The 18,137-nt window shown below is 44.5% G+C and overlaps 1 protein-coding gene across 3 annotated transcripts in view; it reads right to left on the bottom strand.

The window, feature by feature from the left end:
* LOC146810105 (monocarboxylate transporter 6-like) overlaps positions 1-18,137 on the bottom strand; it is a 257,057-nt gene that overhangs the window by 205,904 nt on the left and 33,016 nt on the right. Inside the window, exon 1 of one of the 3 annotated variants that reach the window (XM_085617048.1) lies at positions 11,000-11,113. The exons of 1 other annotated variant lie outside the window; for it this stretch is intronic. In XM_085617048.1, coding sequence (XP_085473174.1) covers positions 11,000-11,029 — 30 coding nt within the window. In that variant the 5' untranslated portion in view covers positions 11,030-11,113. Of the gene's footprint in view, positions 1-10,838; positions 10,909-10,999; positions 11,114-18,137 lie in introns of those variants that run through there. One more of the 3 variants, XM_085617049.1, reaches the window with a different exon arrangement.

Genomic DNA, 18,137 nt, shown 5'->3' on the forward strand with positions numbered 1-18,137 from the left:
CGCCCAGAGATTGAGGACTAGTTAAGAGATATGGCAGAATGGATCAATGCAGAGGGATGCAATGTGAAAACAACCAATAGTGATGAAAGAGAGAGTGACGACATGAGGGCCTAGTTGGCAATGCTAGCGGAAATATTGCCGCCGCCGGATGAGTTACCTCTGTAGACAACAGGGGACAGATGATACACAGAGCCGTAGTCTTGCAACAAAGGAGGTCTCGGGCGGCAGATGATCCAGTGTGCATGCTGCCTCACTAAACTGATATAAAGCGTGGTCATCTAAGGACTCCCCAAGAGTAACGTAGTCTGGAATCACCTGCCGCAGGTCAAGGTAAACTGAGCCCGGGGTGGGGTGGGGAAGGGAAGTGGGGGTGTTAATAAACGGCATATAGGTTCAAGATGTTGGGACAGTATTCTGCCCCCTCTGAGGAAAATGTATACAATGTTTCTATGTCTTGGAAATGCCAATAAAAACATACACATATAATATATTTTCTCTTTCCTTCTCACAACGACAAAGATTGACGACGCTGTGTTCTGGCCAAATATTTTATTGGGACAGCTTGGAAGGACGCCTTTCGCCTGCCCAGCAGGCTTGTTCACCAATAGTTTAACCCTTTTGAAATCGGTCATTTAAGCCGCTGTGCATGAATACATTGTCACGTGATACAACTACAATTGCAGTGTGTTAAACAACAGACTAGTAGTTCTTAATATCGAACATCTCTAGTCTCAGCTGATCGTTTCATGAAAGATTATTACATGTATTTGTACATTGGTTAGATAGTTGTTTATACATTAACAAATATTTGTCTGTTGTTTAACACACTGCAATTGTAGTTGTATCACGTGACAATGTATTCATGCACTGCGGCTTAAATGACCGATTTCAAAATGGTTAAACTATTGGTGAACAAGCCTGCTGGGCAGGTCGAAACGCTTCCTTCCAAGCTGTCCCAATAAAATATTTGTCCAGAACACAGCGTCGTCAATCTTTGTCGTTGTGAGAAGGAAAGAGAAAATATTACGGACCCTTCCTGGGTGGTCCTTTTCGACGACTCACCCGTTGATCTGGTGAGCGGCGGCTGTACCGAGGAAAAGAAAAGCGGATGTTTGTGCTCGCCGCCCCCCCCCGCACTGTGGATTAAAGAGGAAGCTGACTACAAGCATCCATTACTTGGCAGAACAACTCCCGGGATCTGGACACGATCGCAGCTGAGTCGGAGGACCGGCACGAGACGCAACAGTATTCCCAGGTAGGAAGCGCCTAGGAGCACAGTGCGGGAAACGGGGAAGTCAGTTATAATACTTACACTCTATATCAGCAGATAGCTTATAGAGACTGGCGGTTTCTGGCCATAGGCATTAGTGCCTAGGTTTGCAATACACAATGTCAGCAGCGGAATTAAAAGAAAGAGAGGAAGCTGCACTCTCCATTTTTGATGACGCAAGTGTACCTACTAAAAAAACAGGAAGTCAAAAGGCTACTGAAGTAGTTTCAGATACCTTAACGCGATTGAGGCGCTTATAAAAACTTAAGCGGAGTGAACTTTCGAAATGGTGGGAGGCGAAATCCCTCCAACGCTACCTCGAGGTGAAACGAATCCCGCGGGGACTACGCATCTTAGTAGCACCAACGTATGAAGACCCCAATCCCAACATGCTATTAGAATGGGCAGAAAATAACCAGGACGCATCACGGAATATGTTAGCAATTTTAATTAAATATGCTGATATTGACCGGAAGAAAATCTTGGAAGAAATAGCCCAGATTCTTGAAATGCTGTCTAAAGAAGGAGATCAAGAATTTATCATCAAATTTACAAAGGAAATGTCGGAACGGTTAAAGAAGTTGGAAACAACAATCAAGGAAAGAAAAGCGCAAAGATTTATCAGAGATAAGAACGACTACGACCGAGGGCAGATTTACACCTTTGCCAAAAAATTCGACACCTTGAGAAAAAAAGAGTATGAACCCGATGTCGCAGGCAAGAGCAGAGGTGCAATCAGAGTTGAGCAGTGTACAGAGCACAGAAATTGACACAGATTTAGAGGAAGGACAAAGTCGTCAACCATTGAAAGCTGCACCTTCTGTTATCGAAGAGTTCAGTTTTTTAGAACAAGAAAGAAAGTTCAATCTTCGACCCAGACACAAACCTCAGTACGAAAACAAACCAAGAGGAAGAGGCAGAGGCAACAGAGGCGCAAAGGGGCCAAACAACGCCAGCATGTCCAGTGCCAAAGGGAACAAATAGAAAGCACTGAATCGATGGCTAATGAAAGCTCTATCATAAACTTAACAGATGTCAGCTTAACACAAAAAGAAGAGAAAATCTTGCGACTGGGATTGTCATACTGCCCTCCAGCAGAGTTCAACTATGTGGCAACCAGGGTAGACACTTTCAAATTTATAAGATCTTTAAAATTGAAGAAATTCTTTGCACAAAGCCAAACTAAAAAAGATGTCAAAATTCAAGTGCTGTCAGATTCATCCATGCAAACGAGCAGTCTTTCGGTATCTGACATGGATCTAATGTTTGATTTGGGAAATATGGACTGAGAACTTAGAAGGAATACAGAATTGCCAGATGTACCAGTGGACCTAAGTCAAGATCAAACTTGTTCTTTATCAAACAGTCAAGCAATGCAACTGGCAAGAGAACAAGAACTAGATATTGAAGGAACTATATCTACTAACTTTCGGCCCAATTCGAAATTCATGCCTACTACTGCAAGGGACTCAATTGATGTGTATAATGAGCTTGTCATAAATGACTTAAAAAATTTGGAGAAGTGTACCAGTGTTCAACATAAAAATTTCACCCAGCATGAAAAAGAGTACTCTGCATTAATTACTAAATTAAAATCTAAAGGTAACTGTATTGTGAGGAATGCAGATAAAGGTGGAAATGTTGTCCTCTGGGACAGGGCTAAATAACTAAATGAAGCTCATAAACAACTCAATAACCGTACTAATTATGTCAAAATAACTCAGTCGGTGATGCAAGGTAGTTTTGATGTATATAATGAACAACTTGATGAATGGTACAATAAATGTCTAATTACAAGAGAAGAAAAATTGTTCTTAAAAGTGTCCAATCCTACCACACCAGTATTTTACTTAATAACAAAGGTCCACAAAAATGCAGAAAACCCGCCAGGGCGACCAATCATTTCTGCAATTGGTGGGGCCCTAGAAAACACCTCTAAATACATTGATTCTTTTCTTTGTCCACTGACTAAATCTTTGCCCTTGCATATTCAGGACACGGGTGACTTCTTAAAAAGAATATATGATATACCCTGGGAGGATGATATGCTATTAGTTACTATTGATGTAACCACGCTATATACAAGCATTAGGCATGATGATGGCCTAAAAGCCATAAAACATTTTTGGAGTGGACGACCAATTAAACTCTGGTCACACACCCAAATGCTGCTCCAAATGGTCTCTCTGTGTCTGAAAAATAACTATTTCCTCTTCAATAATGATTTATACCATCAAATCTGTGGCACCGCGATGGGCACCTGCTTCGCCCCCAGCTATGCTAATTTGCATATGGGCTGGTGGGAGGAGCAGGTGGTCCGGGTCGAGTTCCAACAAGAATGGGAGGAAAATGTCCTACATTGGAGTCGTTTTATTGACGACTTGTTTATTATTTGGAGAGGAACGGAGGAGTCTGCAAAAAGCTTTATTAAGAGAATACAAACAAACTCTTTAAATTTACAATTTACAAGTTCAATCAGCAGTACTTCAGTCAATTTTTTAGATCTGACTGTCTACATAGAAGACTCCAAAGTGCACACTAAGATGTATCGGAAACCGACAGCGGGGAACACGTTGCTACATGCAACGAGTTTCCATCCACAAAATCTAATCAAAAGCATTCCGTATGGTGAGTGTCTTAGAACTATTCGTAACTGTAGTGACCAGCAAATCCTAGAAAACGAACTTGTGAATTTGGAACGACGATTCCAATGACGAGGGTACAAAAGGGAATATATTCAGGCTTCTATTGAACATGCAAAAAAGAGAACAAGGGAGGACATTCTATTTCATGACAGCCAGAGTAAGATCAAGAGAAACAGAACACAGAATAATCAAGTGAGAATGATTACCTCCTTTAACCGACAACATGGTCAAGTAAGGAATATTCTTAGCAAGCACTGGCACCTTATTAGGAATGATACAGTGTTAGGTAAGCTAGTACAAAAAAGACCAGCAATTACTTTTAGAAGAGCTCGATCTTTCAAGCAGATGCTAGTCAGTAACATGATTCCACAACAACAAAATGTACAGATGCACACATGGTTAAGAAGGAAAGAAGGGTTTTTAAAATGCACAAAATGCAAAGCATGTAGTCATGGGAAAAATACTTACTCTTATAAACCTGGACTCTCTAAAAGAGAGAAAAAGATCAGAGGCCTGTTATCTTGTAAGACAGAATATGCTGTCTACGTTTTGCAGTGCCCATGTGGCCTGCAATACGTGGGCAGTACAATTCACCCAGCACATGTTAGAATCCTACAACACCTGTGAGCTATTCGGAATGGTGACAAGTCATATCCAGTGGCACGGCATTTTGATCTATAACATGCCAAAAATGTGCAAGAGTTAAGCTACTTTGTGATAGACTGCGCGCCTCCTAATATCAGAGGCGGTAACCGGGAAAAAAAGCTCAGGAGATTAGAATTGCACTATATTATAGAACTGAACATGAAAGCCCCTATGGGCCTAAATATGGAAGAGGATCTGATAACACATCTGTAAAACTGTGGGTGCAGAATTTGTCAATCGAGTAAAAGAGATACATGCTAAACCTCTCTGAGATTCTGGTTTTAACTATTTTCTTAGTGTTTAAAAAAAAAAAAAAATTCAACGTTTTTTTTGGTGCACATTTATTAGTTATTTCACGGAGAGATACATACATTTAGGTTAGTAGCTGGATCGGAATAATTCATGTGCCACAGTGGCCCATTAAGGCCGAACTGTGACTAGAATTTTGTCTAGGATATAGAGGTTAGTGTTGGGTATAGCAGTAACAATAAAAAGATATTAAGAGCAGATGTCATTGTGATCTAATTAGGAACACGCACGCATGGTTAATTGGATGTAAGCTGTTTTTTATTAAAAAACGTGCAAAAAATGGGTTCATGCCCACAGGGGCGGAATTAATTTTAATTTAAATTTAACTAAATTGAATGATATTTTTGCTACGAGACGGTAACAATTTAATTGACGTTTTCATTGATAACTGAATGTGTCACACCCACTAGGGTTTAAGTGTTTTTACTCATTTTAGCAAGTTATACCCACTAGGGTTGAATTTTCTGTGCTAGCGTGATCCAATAAGAAGAGTGCGTGTGACTTATGCGGCTGCATAAAGTTTTATTGACACCAAAAAAATTAATTTCCAGAGTTCGTCTTGTGGTCTGCTTAATACTTTAACTTGTATTTGTTAATGTATAAACAACTATCTAACCAATGTACAAATACATGTAATAATCTTTCATGAAACGATCAGCTGAGACTAGAGATGTTCGATATTAAGAACTACTAGTCTGTTGTTTAACACACTGCAATTGTAGTTGTATCACGTGACAATGTATTCATGCACTGCGGCTTAAATGACCGATTTCAAAATGGTTAAACTATTGGTGAACAAGCCTACTGGGCAGGCAAAACGTGTCCTTCCAAGCTGTCCCAATAAAATATTTGGCCAGAACACAGCGTCGTCAATCTTTGTCGTTGTGAGAAGGAAAGAGAAAATATTACGGACCCTTCCTGGGTGGTCCTTTTCGGCGACGCACCCATTGATCTGGTGAGCGGCGGCTGTACCGAGGAAAAGAAAAGCGAATATATATATATATATATATATATATATATATATATATATATATATATATATATATACACACAAGTTTTAGAACAGGAGGGAATCAAAGACCTCAAGTCTAACCATTCCTACAAAATCAAACAACTTAAATACAAATACAAAAAACTTGCCCACATATGGTCAACCAAACTTAAAACTAGAGACTTAGTAGAGCTAAAGAAAGCTGAGAGATTGCTTGTGTTTACCCTTAAGAATACTAAAAAATCCACCAGCATTTTGACTATTAAAGATTATTGCGGTTGTCTACAAACTGACCCCACAAAAGTTGTAGACTTTTCGTGACTTCTATTTGCAACTGTATAATCCTCCGAAATTAGGTAATTATGACTATACTGCTGCATGTAAATCCTTTTTAGATCCTCTCTAATTGCCCACAGTCCCCCCTCGCTCAATTTAACAATCCTATTACATGGAAAGAAATTTGCTTAGGTATAAAATTATTAAAACCAAAACAAAGCTCCTGGCCCAGATGGCTTTCCGGTTTCCTTTTACCACACCTACCAACAAATATTACAGACTGATATTCTAACGCTCTTTCATGAACGCATTTCAATGGGCATACTCAGAGGGTCTTTCTCAGAGGCACATATTGTGGAATTCAAAACATTTTAGACCAATTGCACTATTAAATACTAACTATAAAATGTATATTAAAATGTGGGCACTCTGACTTGAGAAAGTCCTTCCGTTACTTATACACCCTTCCCAGGCAGACTTTGTGAAAGGCCGCCTTGCGGCTGCTAACATTAGGGCCTTCTCTCACGTATTTGAAAAAGCAAAACTTCTTCCATCTTCAACCACGGCAATGGCCCTAGACGCAGTAAAAGCATTCGCTAAAGTTTCTTGGCCCTTTCTACAAGTTACTTTAGAGAAGTTTAATCTAGTGACTAGATTACCCAATAGCCCACAATAAACTGAATGGAAATGTTTCACAAGCTTTTGACTTAGCTCAGGGAATGAGGCAAAGTTGTCCTTTATGCCCTCTACTATTCCTTCTGTCAACTGAACCTCTTCTACATTCCATTTGCATTAATGATAAAATCAAAGGTATTCCTTTCAAAAGCGTCTCTCTGAAACTGGCTGCATATGCAGAAGACATCCTAATCTTTTCCATCGAGGCAAAGAGTGCCAATCCTGAAATCTTAAATGTCATCACAGAGTACGCTATGGTTGCAGGAAGAAACTGAAGTCTTTCCCCTCAACAATGTATATCTTGCATTTATTGCGCCATCTGCAAATCTTAAATGGCAAGCAAACCTAAATACCTAGGTATCGAGTTTGCAATGTCTATTTTGGAAACTAAGAACCATATAGAAACCTCCCTTCTTGCAAACATTAAAAAGCTTACTGAGGAATGCTCTCTGAAATCATTACATGGTGGGGGGAACTGAAACAGTTAAGATACTAAATGCACCTCAAGTCAATTTTTATCATAATATGTTACCTCTCCAACTCTTTCTTCAGATCTTTCGATGCTCAAATTACAACATTCATTTGGAAAGGGAAAAAGGCAAGAATTTCCTTACATATACTGAAATCAAGCAAACAACAGGGTGGTATTAACCTCCCAACTTCTTCTCTTACCAAACTGCCTTTCTAATTAGACCAATTATTTGGTGTCTACACCTTTCGACTCCCCTTCGTACTACTTGGGTGGACATAGAGTTGGACCTAACCATTTCTCTTTCACATATCAGTATCCTAACACTAAAACACATTAAGGTTCCCCATTTTTATCAAATCCTTAAAGATTCAGTCGCAGCTATCAAAAGATTAGATAAATGGGTTCCTCATGGGAATAAAGGCTCTGAATTTGCCTCTCTGTGGTTCAGTCCATCAGTAAAACTTGTTCCTAACCCCTCTTTCTGGGGATATTGGGCCTCTATAAGCCTTATTATATTCAAGTGCAAAAACAACAGTTGATGGACAGAATGCAGAACAATGTCATACATTCACCCCAGAACAGAGATCTGGGCCTAAATCCATCGTTTTTTTGCTCACCATGCATTTCCAGTTAGAACTCGGCCATATGCAAATCAGTCTTGACCCTGTGCCTCATGGGAACAGTCCAGCCCGAACTGCCAAGCCAGGTTCTGCCTGGACTGGAAACAAGCATCCTAGGACCGGTTTCGGGGTTTCACCCCTCTTCAGCCAGGATAGCTTGATTCCAGTGGCATGGAGAGCACGGGACCCACGTCTGGGCATGCCCTTCCCACTCGGGGTGACAAATGCAAAAACAACAGTTGATGGACAGAATGCAGAACAATGTCATACATTCACCCCAGAACAGAGATCTGGGCCTAAATCCATCGTTTTTTTGCTCACCATGCATTTCGAGTTAGAACTCGGCCATATGCAAATCAGTCTTGACCCTGTGCCTCATGGGAACAGTCCAGCCCGAACTGCCAAGCCAGGTTCTGCCTGGACTGGAAACAAGCATCCTAGGACCGGTTTCGGGGTTTCACCCCTCTTCAGCCAGGATAGCTTGATTCCAGTGGCATGGAGAGCACGGGACCCACGTCTGGGCATGCCCTTCCCACTCGGGGTGACAAATGCAAAAACAAAAGTTGATGGACAGAATGCAGAACAATGTCATACATTCACCCCAGTACAGAGATCTGGGCCTAAATCCATCGTTTTTTTGGTCACCATGCCTTTCCAGTTAGAACCCAGCCATATGCAAATCAGTATTGACCCTGTGCCTCATGGGAACAGTCCAGCCCGAACTGCCAAGCCAGGTCCTCCCTGGACTGGAAACAAGCATCCTAGGACCGGTTTCAGGGTTTCACCCCTCTTCAGCCAGGATAGCTTGATTCCAGTGGCATGGAGAGCACGGGACCCACATCTGGGCATACCCTTCCCTCTCGGGGTGACAAATGCAAAAACAATAGTTGATGGACAGACTGCAGAACAATGTCATACATTCACCCCAGTACAGAGATCTGGGCCTAAATCCATCGTTTTTTTGCTCACCATGCCTTTCCAGTTAAAACCCAGCCATATGCAAATTGTTTCTTTTGCAATTGTTGCCCTAAGTGGGAAGGGTATGCCCAGAAGTGGGTCCCGTGCTCACTACACCACTGGATTCAAGCTAGCCTGGCTGAAGAAGGGTGATGCCCTGAAACCGTTCCCAGGATGCTTGTTTCCGGTCCAAGGAGGACCTGGCTTGGCAGTTCGGGCTGGACTGTTCCCACAAGGAACAGGGTCAAGACTGATTTGCATATGGCTGGGTCCACACTGGGGTGGTGTGGTGAGAAAAAAAATGATAGATTTAACCCAGATCTTTGTGACTGGGGGCGAATGCTTGCATTGTCCAGCATTCTGTACATAAATTGTTTCTTTTGCAATTATTATATTCACGGACATTGTACCCCTGGAAGAACCAATAACATTTGCTGCTTTATCAACTCAATTTGCTCTCCAGCCAGTCCCTCAAAGTTGCTCTCAGGAGTTTTAGGAAACGACATAAAGCAGACTGTCTCAACTTTCTCCATACCTTACACTCTAAGGGCCACATGTATCAACACATTTCCCCATAGACACAGAATGGGCAAAACCCTTTGATACATCTGGCCATAAAAGCCGTAAAGTTTCTGTAAACTATAAAATATTTAAGGCAAACCGATTCTATTTTTATGTACGAGATCCCCAAAACATGGGATGCATTAAGCATTGTATGATGGTATCACTCATGCGTTTTGCACGCATGCCTTTTCGGCATCAGAACAAATGTGTTGTTACAATACGTTCCATTTGCACCCAATGCGTTAACACGACTTGCCTTGGTGGGCACTGGACTTTGGATTAGTATAATTTACTGCCCAACAGTAGGGAAGGTATTGGACTTTAAATCCAACACAACCAACTCCACCAATGTATGCCCCCCTAAAGCAAGTCATTGTTATTACTTGCGCCAAAAATTAATGCGTGGCAATGACACAGTTGTTCTATTACCGGCGCTGTAAAGGCACAGCGTGATTCCGGATTTGCACTTAATGATGTTTCCCTAATATAGAACCCATACCACCATCGCAATGGCCGGATATATGGAAGTCTATGCTACTGTATAAAGTTTCGCATCTCAGTGTACAATGCAAATTATGGCCAACATACAGGGCATGCTGGACCCTGGAAAGGCTGTATAATCGTGGTCTCCTTTCTTCAGCTGCTTGTTGGCATTCCCAACACCCCTCAGGTGAGCTAGAACACCTGCTATTCTACTGCAAGCACATTAGGCCCTTTTGGACATCTATTCAAGCGACACACACAAACATCTTCAACAGCCAAATTTCACTATCACATACCATAATCTTCCTGGGTATAATCCAACATCAGACTCAAATACACTAAACTCACTGACATATTAGGACTGTTTCCTCATCGATATTTTGCACGCAGTGGATATTAAAATGATTCTTGCTTACTGGAAAAATTATAACAGATCACACGTGGTGGGCATGGGTATGTGTTTTCAGGAGTGCTGATCCCACACTAAGGTATTTCAAGAGACTTATTGTCCAGGTCTTATTCAATGCCGACTGACAATACTCAGTTCCCTAGGCTCTTTTCCTTCTAGCCTGTTCCCCTTCTCTTATACATATACCATGTTACCTGAGATACTCAGGATACATGCATAATCCAAAGCATACATTCACTATGCTGTTACAAATCAGGTTTTTATTCAAATACATAGTAACCTCTCAGTATGTAAGATCACGTGCTGTGTATTTAGTTTTTTGGGTAAACAAAATGCATCAAAATCCCTTGAAATTACAAAAAAAAAGCAAGCACCTGACTCCCAATCAGGTGCCCTAGTCCCCCCTAAAGAAAGTCCCAAGTTTCCGGCCAGCTCATTCGATTCCTACGCAGATCACTCCGATCCCAGCTGGTCCCTCTGGTGCCCAAGAGGTCCCTCGGTTTCCTACTGTCTTTTTCGTACCTTGAAGGTGCTTGGAGTCCGCCAGTTAATGCTGCCTGCTTCGGTCTCTCTTCTCGCCCGGTAACTGCTGAATTGTGTCCTTAAATTGCCCCCGTGCTCACTGAGGACACGCCTACTCTTCCAGGACATCCCCACCCCCTGGGATTTGGCACTCCACTCACCTGCGTTGCTCCAATCTTTTCCCGTCTCATGAAAACAGGAGCGCGCGCAAGGGGACCCGGGGAAGGTGATCACTTGACAGACATTAGCTGTGTGTTGCAAGCGTCACTGGCGTGTATCGTATTACTCTGTAGAGACAGGCAGGCAGGCAGGCTGCCTACAGGGAAATCAGGCAAGTACCATCGGACGGTGGGGTTAGGGGGAGTCAGTCGTGAGCCTCTGAATAAACAGGACGGCTGAGCACCAGGCAGTTATAAGTCAGCTTTGCCTGACACATGACTGACCCCATCCCAGTTCTACAGGCCTTTCCCTGCCTGGCCACCACTCTTTGCACACATTGTATTGTATTACTTGTTATGGTTATAGCGCTGAATCATTGCGGGGTGCTGAAGCGCGCTCGCCTGTTATGTGCCCCGCCGTGCATGGTTCAGTTGTCCCTGGAGTCTAGCGCCGATAGGAACAGCGCTACTTTCCTCCTGAAAAGGGGGTTCGCGCCGCATGCCCCACCCACCACTGCCTCCCTCACACTCTACCACTGCGTTTCGGGGGTAGAACAGTCGGTGCATAACGTAAAGCACAGGAACTGTAAATCCCGAGTGCAATGGAGGGTACAGGGTCAGTGAGTGCTTTCACCAGCAGTTATGTGCGTGGTAATCACCTGCTGCAACGAAACACTTAACTGGTAACGCAGCACGTTTTATTTGTTTGTAACGCATGAGTAGCAGACGTTTAAACGCATCGGCAATTTTTAATCACCGGCCACAGAATCACTGTCAGTGCGTTGCTGGCAGGGAGCTGTTCTACTAGGATATTTAATGTACACACAGGATTTGACATACAAGTTATGCACGGATCTGTGCAGTATTGTGTATTAGCCAACGGAATCATCTCTTTATGAGTGAAACCTGTGACCAGCATACAAAACCCTGCAAATAGGTGTATTAACCCACTGAGGTTCATCACGGGAACAGAATCTGAAGGGTATACACGTATCTCGGGGACAGGTGCATGTTGTCACTGGTTTTACTGTCATCGTTGTAAATGCTTTGCTAAATGGACTTCTGTTATCTTATGCTTTGTTATGATCGTGTTAAGTCGTGACATTTCCTGTAATAGTATGTACCGCGTGCGACCGACCTTGCGATATACTAATGGTATGTTTGGTGCCTTGCGCCTAGCTGGATGGCTTCATAGCGGTCTATGGAATTTGAGAATAGCACGTTATGCTATTGTGCTTTATGTTGAAGCACGCTGGTAGAACTTGGTATACTCTGTCCTTAAACGTGGATGAAAAGTTTAACTATCGGTGCTTCTAAAACTGAGCACGTGTCGGCAGGTGGGGGCAGGAGTCGGATAAGTGCCAGGGATGCTTAACTCGGACTTTCATCTTTCTGCGAAGATACCCTTGATTGGATACCAGTAAAACTGCTGCTACTCCACGATGAACAATATGTTGTGCTGTGTGTGTGTGTGGGGGGCAGTGTAGCTCGTAGCTGTGTTTGTGATCACGACCCACACAACTACGAGATGCCGTTAGTGAAACCGAGACCGGCAGTGTTCCCACATGGGAGGCAGCCTGCCCAAAAGGAGAACGATAGTCCCGTCTCTCCTCCTCGCACACCTACACCTTAAGAGAGGCTCGGTTTGGCACCCGGCAGATTCGGTATTCTTTCCCCACTCAGAGGCTCGGGCTGGTACCCATGCTTCCGTTCCTCGAGGGGTTCTGGTGGTACCTGCGTCCTATTGATGCTCCGTTTTATACCCCTCCCCAATACATGCTGTGTTGAGTACTCTGCCATCCACAGATGCCTTTTTGGTGCCCCGCATTCCAGGTGTGCTCTGTTTTGCACCCTCACCCCTTCCCAATACATGCTGTGAGTGGTCCTCTGCCCTCCCGAGATACTCTGCATAGCAGCCTCACTCTCTTGCCAAGATGGGCTTAGTTGAGTACTCTGCCCTCCAGGGGGTGAGGTGTGTACCCTTCTTACCCATAGATTTCCTGTATTGAACCTTGGGCTCAAGGATCTCAGCTTGGCCTGGAGCCTAACTTTGCCCTCTTTACAACTCCCAAAGGCGCCTCGGTTTAGCACTCTGTCGCCTCGCACAGCCTCATCTTCTCCTCTGAGCTGTGCTGCTGAGCTCTGCCGCTCTTCGGGCCAGATGTACGACGGTTTTTTGCATGCACAAATGGGTTTTAGGTTCGTTTCGCACGCAGCAAACCTGTGGCCCATGTACTAACCCTATTTTGTGAGTCGCTAATTAAATATAGACTCGCAAAATAGTGTTAGCGACTCGCTATTAGGAAGGGGCATTCCAAGAGCGTCCCTTCTTAATAGCGAGTCCAACACCTATGTAGGAATATTTTGCAACCGCAATTGTGGTCACAAAATACTTGCTGTTTACCACCCTAACCATTCGCAAACGGGAAGGGGTCCCCAGGGGACCCCTTCCCTTTAGTGAATGGGTGCATAAACTTTTTTTTTGCAGAGCAGGCAGTTGTCCCAGGGACCACTACCTGCCCTTGAAAAACAAGCATTTACAATGCAATGGTCTCGGCATTGTTAAAGTTAGAGCTATTGGCATTGCTCATGACATTATTTTTGTTTATGTTTAAAAAAAATAAATATTTAAAGAAACGGCATTGTTATTTACAATGTCAATAGCTTAATCACTCTCAAATGCGAGACCTATTGCATTTGCACCCACACACAGAGCCACACACACAAAGTCACCCACACACAAATAGAGCCACCCACAGAGCCACCTACACACACACACACACACACACACACACACACACACACACACACACACTAGCCCCACTGACCTATTTACATTATGTGCACTTAATACAATACAATTAGTAGTTGATGTTAGGGCTGTTCCGGTGCGCAGTCACGGAGGTGAGAGAGAGGGAGTACAGCCACCGCTCTGTACCTTTGCAGACTCCTGTCTGCCGAGGATAAGAAAGTCTACTTATTCCCGGGGCCTCCTGAGCAAGTCACACCTGCCTGCAAGTGCCTACGGTCTCGGGAGGAATCTTACCCTGAATGCAAATATGGTGTAATGCACACTTCGCCGAGGTATTTCACTGCGGGTGTTAAACAGAAGGGTAAACAAAACACTCATGCGGGAGCGCAGAACGTCTTCACACAACTGCTGTGTCCTTCAGTTGTTACAGAACGGGCGTGCGCTAAATGATTTAGAGCCCCTAAGCAAGTCAGCGTGATCGGTGCATTCTAGACTAATAACACCACTCGAAAACACGCCTAGAAGATAAGCTTCACGGCGTGATGTTAGTAAGTAGCTCCAGACACTGCACAATGGGAATGGTGGAAGTGCCCATCGGCGGTGAGTGCTCTGCAGTTCTCCAGCGGCGCTTTAAAACTTTGCTCACTCCACGCCTGTGTGACACAGTCATAACAGCGCGACCACCCTCTTACCTCCCACAACATTGGCATCTCACGCTTACCTCTTTACACGTGTCCGGACGGCGTCCACTTCCATTCCTTTAAACCCATACACATACGTCTGGAAAGTGAAGTAAAATAAAAGCAGCGCGTGCCCTGTGCACTTCCGGCGCTTCGTGCCTCCTCGGACTGGTTCAGCAGACCCCTAGGTGCAGCCGCGGCCTCCCTGCTCGGCCCTCCCCCTGCTGACACCAGCTGACATCACAGGCTGTACCCTTGCCCCTCCCCGCCCTCTTCAGGAGATAAGGCTCCTGGGACAGCAGGGCTCTTGCTCAGGATGTGTCACGAATCAAAGGGTGAGCTCGCGAGTGCGCCAAGCTCGCCTGAAGTGAAGCCACTTTCACGTCACTGAAGTGAGCTCTCGGCTGCTGGCAGCTCAGTCTCTGCTCCACCCTGCTGAGACATCTCAACAAATGAGGAGGAACCGGTTACACGGGAAGTGTAACCGTACACCGTCCGTGCCCTCACCTTCAGCACACTGCACTGCGAGGGCGAGCAAGGCCTCTGTGCAGCGCCGATCCATAATTTACAAGTCACAGAGGAGTTAGCCTACAATGTGGGCATTGACACGTGCGCTGACAGGCAGTCTGCCACTTGACACGGTCACTTCAGAGATCCCCGTACCGGGGCAGGCAACGCCGGCAGTCAAGCGCGCCCACTAGTAGGCGCTAGCATGGGGACACGTAAGGACGAAAATGCGTGCCGGGGTGCCGCGACACCTCGACAAGGGAAGCCCCACTTTACAGCCATAACAATTAGTATTTGATGTTAGGGCCGTTCCAGTGCGCAGTCACGGAGGTGAGAGAGAGGGAGTATAGCCACCGCTCTGTACCTTTGCAGACTCCTGTCTGCCGAGGATAAAAAAAAATGCTCCGTTCCCAGTCCCGCCACGCACGAAATGGCCGAACCTTCGGATGTAAAAAAAAAAAAAAAAAAAACCACGCCCACCACGTGTGAAAGGGGCAGGGAGTACAAAAAAGAGAAATAATTGAAACAACACACCCCGAATCCGAAAAGGACGGGGCTTGTTTGGAGAGACAAACCTCTTCTCCAATGGCTGACCAGTATTTCAGAGGCCAGCCAATGGAGAAGAGGAGAGAAGAGAGGCGGGTTCAAGCCCCTCTTCTCCAAGTCATTAAATCTCGCGAGCGAGACTGCGCAAGCGCAGCCTTCGCTAGCCAAGACCTAATGAAACAAAAACGTTTTTTTTTTTTTTTTTAATGCATCCCGCTTTCCGTCTGCATTTTAAAAACAATCTGCTTTATTTAAAAGCAGTCCCAGACATGGAGGTTTGCTGCTCCCAGCAGGCCACCATTTCTGGGAGTGCCAGCTATTCCCAATGGGGTCGCAAATTGCAACAGCCTCATTAATATGCATGAGGCATGCAATTTGCGACCCCATTGGGAATCGCAAACAGTGTCTCAGACACTGTTGTACATTGGAAATTGTGACTCGAAAATTACGACTCACAATTTTGTGCAATTTGCGAGTCATGATTTCCAATGGTTGTACATCGGGCCCTTCATTCCCTAAAGCCAGCCCAGCTGCTAAGACAACATTTATAAAATGTCTGATGTGGAATTCTGTTGATGCAGTATCATTGCTGACAAGGAGGTGTCGGGCACTGTCTGTCGTCTATATCCAGCCCCATAGGTGCCCTCCTGTGCTTAAAGGAGCTATACCCAGGGCTACTGGAATTATGCGATAGGTAAGGGGCAGATTGTGTGGCAGGTTTGAGTGAATTGTGCGGCGGGAGGGGGCAGAATGGGAATAGTGCGGCGCGTTTGGTGATAGTGTCTCTTCATTGTTTGGTTGTGTTTGCATGTGTTGACACTAGCTATGCAAAGGTTTCACCTCATTAGTAAGCATCATATGAAAGCTAATGTCACACACCCTGTCTCCTCTGGTGGGCTTACTTTGAAACCTTTTATCTCTGCGAGGGGTGTTTTTTTTGCAGTTATCCTGCCTTTAAAATTGCCCATATGCCCATATCCAAAAAAACAGCGAACTAAGGCAGCTACTTATCCTTATAAGGAAAGGTACATTTAAATATGTTTACATTTCAATTGTCTTTCAGGCTGCGCTTCAGACACAGCCTTTGGTTAGAGCGATGCTCCTTACAGCAGGGTTGACTCCAGCCTGGAGCACCCAAAACAGGGGCACAAAGAGGTGTGAGGGCTCTCCACTGAAGTGTGATTAAGGTAGACAAATGCTTGGCATCACCTAAAGGGTCCCCTTCAACCTGCAGCTCCACCCCCTATCACCCATTGCATCTACAAACAAGCATTTGCAATGCAATAGGTCTCGCAATTACGAGAGCTTGAGCTATTGGCGTTGTAAATGACAATGCCTTTTATTTGTGTTTTGGAAACCTGCAAGCGGCGTGTAAACAAGCACTTTGTACTTATAGTCCTTGCTTATGAGAAGCAAGACTGGCAGTCAAAGAGGTGCAGTTACTGGCAGGCTTACTTCTCGTAAGCAATGACTGCAAGTCCAAAGTGCGTGTTTATGCACCGCTTGCATGTTTTTAAAACATATAAATACAAGCATTGGCATAGCCAATAGGTCTCGCCTTTTGGACCTTATAAGTGTTTAGCCATGCAACAGTTGATGTTGTTGCACCAAGGATATTGTACTGCATAACTAAATACTTATAAGGTCCCAAAGGCGAGACCTATTGGCTATGCCAATGCTTGTTTTCTTTGTATTTAGCGATCAGAGATGGATTTTGAAAGCAGATGGGGAAAGTAGCACTGAGGGTCAGATGGATGGGAAGTAAATGAAGCAAAGAGAACATTGTGGAGCACTGGAGAAAAAAGCAAATGGGCGAGAGATAGAGCAACGTGCATCTGGGAGGGGAAGCACACTGGCGAGAAAGCAAAGTGATAGAAGCACTCATAGGCTAGCGAGAGGAACTTTGACACCAACCAAAAGCTTGCTGTGTGAAAGCCAGGCCAGGGTTAAGCCGTTTACAAGTGGTATTGTGGGAAGCGTTTAAAGTGAAGATTGGGGGCTTCTACCACATATGTATGGCACAGCTCCTACAGCAGAGCAAGCATTGCCTACAAAGCAGGTGGATCTCACAGAATATGTTATCTTGTATTTTGTCTGTAACATTGCAGTGGTTCTACTCTATAATCACGGCTCTCAGAGACCGCACCATCTTTTTTGTTCTCCACAGGCTAAATATACCACTTCTGTCCAGTGTACCGGATAAACTACAGTAGCGGATATATCTGATGAAAGACCATGGTGGTCTATCTGAAACATCCAAAGGAAACCCCAGTGGCTTCCAAATGTAAACAGGGTCTGCCTTAATACACCCGGTAAGGAGCACACGTCTTAAGTGAAAAATCACCCATCACACCTAAGCAGCGGCGGTTTTCAGAGCCAATACCCAGCCTGCCCCCCCCATCTACTAACATCAATGTCCTGAACAGGCCTAATGCTGCAGATTGTTTAACTCAGAGTGCTGGGAGGCCTGCTAACAGACCTCAGTGCCAGTGTTCTAACCCATTACAAAGTATACGTTTAATTGTCTACCCCCAATTAGCATAAGCAGACTTACTTATAAGTCCCTAGTATATAGTACCAAGGGTACTCAGGGTCTGCAATTTAGAGTGTTTACACAGGGCTGCAGCACCCTGCATGTGACAAGGTACAAAATGCT

The sequence above is a fragment of the Triturus cristatus genome, chromosome 7 (assembly GCF_964204655.1).
Source record: "Triturus cristatus chromosome 7, aTriCri1.1, whole genome shotgun sequence".
Lineage (NCBI taxonomy): Eukaryota > Metazoa > Chordata > Amphibia > Caudata > Salamandridae > Triturus > Triturus cristatus.